The 8,381-nt window shown below is 50.6% G+C and overlaps 1 protein-coding gene across 1 annotated transcript; it reads left to right on the top strand.

Annotated features, from left to right (window-relative positions):
• Positions 1–1,722: 1,722 nt before the first annotated feature.
• On the top strand, positions 1,723–7,121 carry LOC311329358 (serine protease HTRA1B-like; the record flags this gene model as incomplete). Its single annotated transcript, XM_084463211.1, has 3 exons — positions 1,723–2,179; positions 6,249–6,348; positions 6,911–7,121. Coding segments are annotated over 3 exons (768 nt in total), but the record flags the coding sequence as incomplete, so codon positions are not given.
• Positions 7,122–8,381: the final 1,260 nt, after the last annotated feature.

The following is an 8,381-nucleotide window of genomic DNA, read 5'->3' as shown; positions in this document are numbered from 1 at the left end:
CGCACACAAACACAGGGAGAGAGAGAGAGAGAGAGAGAGAGAGAGAGGGAGAGAGAGAGAGAGAGAGAGAGGGAGGGAGAGAGAGAGAGAGGAAGAGAGAGAAAGAAAGCTGGAGAGAGAGAGAGAGAGAGAGAGAGAGAGAGAGAGAAAGAGAGAAAGAGAGAGAGAGGGAGAGAGAGAGAAAGAGAGAGGGAGAGAGAGAAAGAGAGAGAGAGAGAGAGAGAGAGAGAGGCAGAGAGAGAAAGAGAGAGAGAGGGAGAGAGAGGGAGAGAGAGAGAGAGAGAGAGAGAGAGGCACTCATGAAAACGATGCATCAGGAAACAGACAGCGAAAGAGTTCTTCAAAGAATGTCGGTTCAATTATCTACATCTGTCTCTGTACTATAAAGATTTTTAGCGTGAAATGCAATCTGTTTGGAAACACAAACACATGGGACGCCATACGGAGTACATTAAACCTGCCAGGGCGCGACGGCGTTCCAGCAGGATGCCATGCAACAAGCATTCCAGAACCCTGACTTGCCCTCTCCCTCGGCATCCTGGGATACGCCTGGAGGTCGCAGCCCTAGGCCCCGCCTCCAGCACCCAGAGTGCATCACTCCCACCCACCCTAATCTAATCCAGGACGGGAAGAGTTACTCCCTTCGGAGATTACTACAGCATAGGGATGATCTGTGATAATCTGGGTGGGGGTCTCTGACACTTTCTCATCCTAACCAGATTAGACCAGATTAACCAGATTAACCAGATTAGCCAGATTAGACCAGATCAACTCCCCAAGCGTGGTCTGCTGGAGGTGGAACAGGTGAGATTCAAACTGTTGATTTTCCCGATGTAACCCGATGGAACCCACTATACATCCAAAGACAAAAATCAGTTCTAAAGATCCGAAGCTGCTATATTTTCAGGTCACATTGGAGAGGAAGTGAATTCTGAGCTAGAGCTCACAAGAGGCCGGTCTGATGAGGTTAGCAGACAGGGCCACGCTGCTAGACACATGATGGAGATATTGCCGGGGATTTGACTGTTTGGCAACAGTGTCTGTTCACTAATCCAGACATGCAGGGGTGTTTCTGTCATGTAACCAGACTACTAAACCTCTATAGACCAATGGAAATATCAATGCAAAGAACTCAATGCACATTGAACTGAAGCTGAATTATGCAGAACAGTCATTACTACACTTATTGAACATAGGGACAAGTCCTCTGATAGGACAGTAATGAATATTGTCAAAATAATAATTTAGACATAATCTTTACCTCTGTAGGCCTAATAAAGATGGGCATTTGCCTAAAGTTGGTAGGAGGGAGGGACGTGTGCGTGTGTGTGCGCATTCTGATGCTCTGACATTTGTTTTCATCGAGGGGTGGGTTGTGAGGTTGTGATCCATCTGCTTCTCTCCCCCCTTCCTCCCATGCGTGGAGCCCCCTCCAACGCAGACGTCACACCAGTCAACCAATCACCTGCCTTGTTTATACTGCCCACAACGTGTCCGTTTCCTTTATAAATTCTGGGAACACCAAGGCTATTGCTACAGCATCTTCTGTCTCGTCTGACGATCGAGAGAACAACAAAGCTGACCTCAGTGAAAAGCGGCTGGTAGTTTGTTTAGCCTTCTTGAATTTAAAGTTGATTTGCGTCCGTTATTTAGGCTAGGCTATAGACCGTTTTAACGTTGCTGATAGTTTTACGAACTTTGCACAGTTTTGCAGCCTTCGTGATGTTTTGGTTCATCTTTCTTTTCGCTTCTTTGGTGTGCGAGGCGAGAGTATCCAAACGATATGTAATCGGTTGTCCCGGTAAATGTGACAAGTCTCTATGTCCGCCGATACCCGCCGACTGTCTGTCCGGGGACACCCTGGACCAGTGCGACTGCTGTCCGGTCTGCGCGTCTGGAGAGGGCGAGGCGTGCGGCGGCACCGGGCGGCTGGGGGACCCGGAGTGCGCAGACGGGATGGAGTGCGTAATAACGCACGGAGTCGAGGTGTCCGCGACCGTCCGCAGACGGGGCAAGAGCGGCGTGTGCGCGTGCACAAGCACGGATCCGGTGTGCGGGAGTGACGGGGTCTCCTACCGGGACATCTGCGAGCTGAAGAGGGTCAGCAGCCGGGCACTGAAGCTGCAGCAGCCGCCGGTCATCTTCATCCAGAGAGGAGCCTGCGGGAATAAAGGAATAGGTAAATATCGGGATTTTAATTTCAAACCACATTTGTCTTGGAATAAATCTCAGCCGAGGATGTGTGATATTTGACTAACAAACTGCTTAAAGGATATAGACTAACATCCAGCAGTGAATTAGGCTGTCTATGCAATGTTGGGGACGGATGCAGCTGGTGTGTGTGTGTGTGTGTGTGTGTGTGTGTGTGTGTGTGTGTGTGTGTGTGTGCGTGCGTGTGTGTGTGAGCGGGTGAGCGAGAGAAGGAGGAGCGAGAGAGAGAGAGAAGCCCCTTGACTGCAAGTGCACTTGTCTGACCTTCATCTTGGGGAGGGAGGGAGTGTACAGTACGCCTACACTTCTTAGGGTAGTACAGACCTGTCGGCTTAGACTACTGAACTGACTGGATTCGCTGTGACGGGAGCCTCGGGCCCTTTTCCTCTCCTCCGCCCTTTTCCTCTCCTCCGCCATTCCTCGCGGTCACGTCCTATTAACCGACTGGCGGCGTTCCACGTGCTGACGGTTGGGGTTTTAGGAAACAGCACCTGAGTCAGTTCACCTCCATTTATCCTCCTCGCTAAGCACCGCCTTTCATTCTGAATCGCGCTCGGGGTTTTTGCGGAGCACAGGCGCGAGCCTGTTGACTGCAGGCCAGGCGGGCGCTGGGTGCATGCCCGCGGTGGGCCACCGGCGGGTGGGTCTGGGGCTGAGCCCGAGAACGCGCTGTGTGTGTGTGTGTGTGATGCTTGGAGGTGGCACATGCGCACGCACACACACACACACACACACACACACAAACACACACACACTCGAAGCCATTACATGGACGTACACATCATACGATGTCACCTACATCTGCGGAGTGGATTGCATATCAGGCCCTAAACGGATCCAGATCTAGGTCAGATTCTAACACACTGACAGACGGTTCAAATTGACCCAATTTTTGTTTTCGTGAATGGGCTTGTTCTGTACAGTACGTATCTCCGTGTGATTGGCAGGCTTGGAGACTAGATCAACACAACTCTGTCAGCAGTTAAAAAGTGAATGATGGATGACTAATACCTCCAGAATGGAAGCGTCAACTGTTCAACCATAACAAAGGTTCTAGGTTGAAAAACCTCATGTTTAGACATCAGGTTGCTACAATATTGAGTCATGTCACCATCTAACTGCCAAACAATCTCCATTTGATTTCATTCACATATAGGTAGGCCTAAAACAAGTGCACATTTAGTTAGAAGCTCTTTAAGGTGCTGATGTGGTCGGAGTCAACCCTGTCTGAGCATCTAACATCAGACGGCAGGTCCCTCCTGGGTCATACAGGTCATACAGGTCATACAGGTCATACAGGTCATACAGACCTGCAGGTCTCAGGCAGCGCTGGTGCATCGTAAGAGCGTGTCTCCAAACCACCTCTGTTACACAAAGTTGTCTGTTTTGAGTGATGAGGAGACTGCTGTGTGAAGGGTGGCCCAGACACACGCAAACACCATTCACTCTCTCTCTTTCTCTCCTTCTCTCGCTCTCTTGCCCTCTCTCTTTCTCTCTCCCTCTCTCCTCTCCTTCTCTCCCTCTCTCCTCTCCTTCTCTCCCTCTCTCCTCTCCTTCTCTCCCTCTCCTTCTCTCCTCTCCTTCTCTCCCTCTCTCCTCTCCTTCTCTCCCTCTCTCCTCTCCTTCTCTCCCTCTCTCCTCTCCTTCTCTCCATCTCTCTCCTTCTCTCCTTCTCTCTCTCTAATCCAGGCTAAAAGAGCTCCCAGCTCAGTCAACATTAGTTCGGTGGTGAACTCTTTATCCGGTAGTGTAGCAAAAGAGTGCAAATACAGTGGACCACACACACACACACACACACACACACACACATACATCGACTACACACATACACTCGCACACACATGGGTACAGACACATAAATATGCATACACGCACACAAACACACACACACTTGTTGAGCTGGGGAGTGGAGAGCAGGTGAAATATAGCCTTCAACCCAGTGGCATTTGATGGCGTTGAGGAGAGAGAGAGAGAGAGAGAGAGAAAGAGAGAGAGAGAGAAAGAGAGAGGGAGAGGGAGAGAGAGAAAGAAAGAGAGAGAGAGAGAAAGAGAGCGAGAGAGAAAGAGAGAGAGAGAAAGAGAGAGAGAAAGAGAGAGAGAGAGAGAGAAAGAGAGAGAGAGAGAGAGAGGCAGAGGCAGCCTCTACATGGAAAAAGCCCTTAAGCAGCAATGTCAACACAGAACCAGGGGAATAACATGAAGACCGCCTCCCCCAGACGAGCAGGGCCGAGTCTGTCTCTGTCTCTGTCTGTCTGTCTGTCTGTCTGTCTGTCTGTCTGTCTGTCTGTCTGTCTGTCTCTGTCTGTCTTTCTCTGTCTGTCTGTCTGTCTGTCTGTCTGTCTGTCTGTCTGTCTGTCTGTCTGTCTCTGTCTGTCTGTCTGTCTGTCTGTCTGTCTGTCTGTCTGTCTGTCTGTCTGTCTCTGTCTGTCTGTCTGTCTGTCTGTCTGTCTGTCTCTGTCTGTCTGTCTGTCTGTCTGTCTGTCTGTCTGTCTGTCTGTCTGTTTCTGTCTGTCTGTCTGTCTGTCTGTCTGTCTGTCTGTATCTGTCTGTCTGTCTGTCTGTCTGTCTGTCTGTCTGTCTGTCTCTGTCTGTCTGTCTGTCTCTGTCTGTCTCTGTCTGTCTCTGTCTGTCTGTCTGTCTGTCTGTCTGTCTGTCTGTCTGTGTGCCTGTCTGTGTGCCTGTCTGTCTGTCTGTCTGTCTGTCTGTCTGTCTGTCTGTCTGTCTGTCTGTCTGTCTGTGTTTGCAAGGGTCGAGATTACCATCAGGGTGCTTTTAAAAGCCAGTCAGCCCACTGAGCAAAGACACGTCTAAAAGACGTCTTTTTTGTCTTTTTCGGACGTCCAAAGACATCCAATTAGGAGCCAGAATGAATGTTTTTTTTTAACGTTCAGATATTGGACCCGTTTTGCACGTCCTTAGACGTCTTAGAGGGGTCCAAGCCAGACGTTTCAATATTGAGGGGTCCAGCAGACGTACAAACGGGGTTCTGGACCGACGGACGTTATTAAGACATGATCTGAACGTCTCCCTGACGTGTTTGCTGGGAGTTAGCCAGCCAGCCAGTTGACCGGCCAGGCAAGCAGCCGGTGGGTGTCGAGTTACTAATGGACACAGAGAGGAAGTCAGTGGTAAGCAGGAACAGACAGGCTGTATGTGAGCCCTAGATTCAACTGGGGATTTGCCGCTGTAAGACTCACACACTCATATGTGCATGAGCCTGGAGGGATATTATTTCCACTCCTGCATGTGTTCGATGTGTGTGTGTGTGTGTGAGCTTGTTTTCATTTGATTTGATTGACGTGAACCAGTCTTTACATGCCGCGCCAGGACTCTCACTTACGTGTGTGTGTGTGTGTGTGTGTGTGTGTGTTTGCATGCGCAAGCAAGCTGTGCACTCCCTTCTCTAAGTGCCTGTCTCCATATCTCTCAGTGCCACAGATGGAATTACTATCACATCAACGTTATGAGGGAAAGAGGAATTTCACCCTCCTTCCAATTAAAAATAAAATAAAAACTTTGGATCAAGGGCAGATGTTTCCGACCAAGAGGTGACGCGAGGTCCAAGCGAGCGCGGTACACAACACGGGCCGCGTCGTAGAAGGTCACGTCGACTGAGTCACTTCCTGTGTTGTCATTAGCCCGCAGACTCTCCGTGTATCTGCAGCTGGGGCTGACCATCTGACCAATCAAAGCAGTTTGAATGTTGATGCCTTGCTGTCCCCCTGGCCCCCTCCCTCTGTTTACAGACGGTAGAAGAGAGGGATGTCCCTCCTCCTCTGTTTACACCGCTCAGAGTGGGGATAAACACGTTGTGTAATGTTGTACACCTGTCTTTTGGGAGAGTGAGTCATCCATGCCGTGTGTGTGTACTGTAGGTCGTACACCTGTCTTTTGGGAGAGTGAGTCATCCATGCCGTGTGTGTGTACTGTAGGTCGTACACCTGTCTTTTGGGAGAGTTAGCCATGCCGTGTGTGTGCGTATGTTGGTGTGTGTGTACAGCGTGACTGTATTGAATGTGTGTGTCCGTCTCTTCCAGGGGAGCAGGACCCGGACAGTCTGCGGCACAGATTCAACTTCATAGCCGACGTGGTGGAGAAGATCGCCCCGGCGGTGGTTCATATCGAACTGTACCGCAAGTAGGAACATCTCTTCTCCCAACATATACAGGGTGCATCTCAGAACATTAGAATATTGTGGAAAGTTCATTGTTTTCCGTAGTTTAATGCAAAAAGTGAAACTTTCAGATATTATAGATTCATTACTCATGAAGTGAAATATTTCAAGGCTGATTGCCTCCATGTTGCTCCACGTTGATGCAGTAATTTGTGCAAAAGGAGCCCCGACCAAGTATTGAGTGTATAAATGAACATACTGTACAATCATAAAGATTAAAACAAAAAAGGCTTGAAATATTTCACTTTGTGTAATGGATCTAGAAAAAAATTAAGTTACGGATTTTTTTTCTCCACAATATTCACATTTTTGGGGATGCACCTGTAATCTTCCCCGCGAGTTCAAAGGTCAACATGCCATGCTCTTAAAGAATGGAACTCTGTATGAGGAGATTTCTTTGATAGCTCAATCTCAGAGGTATAATATATCATGATGTACCCTGGCGAAGGGAAGGTTTGACCCTAACGCCCCCTCCCCCTGACCCCCCCCCCTCTGACTCCTCCCCCTGACCCCCCCCCCTCTCAGGATGGTGTTCTCCAAGCGGGAGGTGGCGGTGGCGAGTGGCTCGGGCTTCGTGGTGTCCGAGGACGGCCTCATCGTGACCAACGCCCACGTGGTCGCCAACAAGCACCGGGTGAAGGTGGAGCTGAAGAGCGGCGCCACCTTCGACGCCAAGATCAAGGACATTGACGAGAAGGCGGACATCGCGCTGATCAAGATAGACGTGCCGGTAAAAGTCTCTCTTATCTCTCTCTCTCACCCTCTCTCTCTCTCTCCCTCTCTCTCTCTCTCTCTCTCTCTCTCTCTCTCTCTCACCCTCTCTCTCACCTCTCTCTCTCTCTCTCTCTCTCTCTCTCTCTCTCCAGCTCTCTCTGTCAGTGTCCAGGAACGCAGTCACAGATTAAGATGAAGAATGACTGATAATATAGGGGACAGAATCCATCAGTCTGCCTCTGCTCGTCTCTCCCGTGTCAACGCACGCCTCGTCCGTTCATTTACCACCGGAAAATTCTACATGAAATTAAAAAAGAGGGTTTCATAACATTCCCGGCGCGGTTTGTTTTGACGTGGGATCCTAAACATTCTCTCATTACTGGTGGAATATGATATTACGTATCACGAAGCATGAAGGTATGAAGGTGTTTTGCCGTGTAATTAAGGATTGATTCTCCTTTCCTCTGCAGTCTGGTTTGTTGCCATCAGGGGTCAGACATGCTGTTGTTGGCAGCTCCTCCTGACTCTCTCTGTGCCCCCCCCCCCCCACCCTCACACCTTCCCCTCCCTCCCTCCCTCCTGCCTCCCCCCCCCCCCCTCCCCCGCTCACCTTCCCCTCCCTCCCTCCTGCCTCCTTCCCCCTCCCTCTCATCTGCCCCCCCCCCCCCCCCCCCACTCCTACCTGAGGGCCAGTTGAGGTTTGGAGCTGTTTGGGTGTCAGAGAGGAGAATGTTCCTCTGTCTGTCTCAAGCTACTCCTCTGTTGGAGTGGTTCCGAAGGTGTGTGTGTGTGTGTGTGTGTGTGTGTGTGTGTGTGTGTGTGTGTGTGTGTGTGTGTGTGTGTGTGTGTGTGTGTGTGTGTGTGTGTGTGTGTGTATGAATAGCAGGGTAGCAGGTCTGTGCCTGTGTCACTTGGTCAGGCTCACGGTGCCAGTGAGCGCACTGCTCCTAGCGCAGCAACACATACACACACACACACACACACACACACACACACACACACACACACACACACACACAGACGTCTGTCAGGCGTGTATCCGCCTGTGCCCACCGTCCCGTCCCGACAGCCGCTTCCATGGCGTCAGAGGGACGAGTCTGAGCAGGTCCGGCTACAATGACAAGACTGTTTCCATCTCTCTCGGTCCTGCTCTTCTGCGGCGTGATTGGCTGGATCTGGGTCACAGCGCTCATCGTGATTGGCTGGATCTGGGTCACAGCGCTCATCTTCAGCCCCGCCCCCCACCCCACCCCAACCGAAGCGTTCCTGCTCCGTTCCGATC

This window comes from Borostomias antarcticus, assembly GCF_949987555.1.
Source record: "Borostomias antarcticus genome assembly, contig: scaffold_747, whole genome shotgun sequence".
NCBI classification, from domain to species: Eukaryota; Metazoa; Chordata; class Actinopteri; order Stomiiformes; family Stomiidae; genus Borostomias; species Borostomias antarcticus.
The sequence above is the reverse complement of the archived record's forward strand: the minus strand, read 5'-3'. Positions and strand labels throughout refer to the sequence as shown.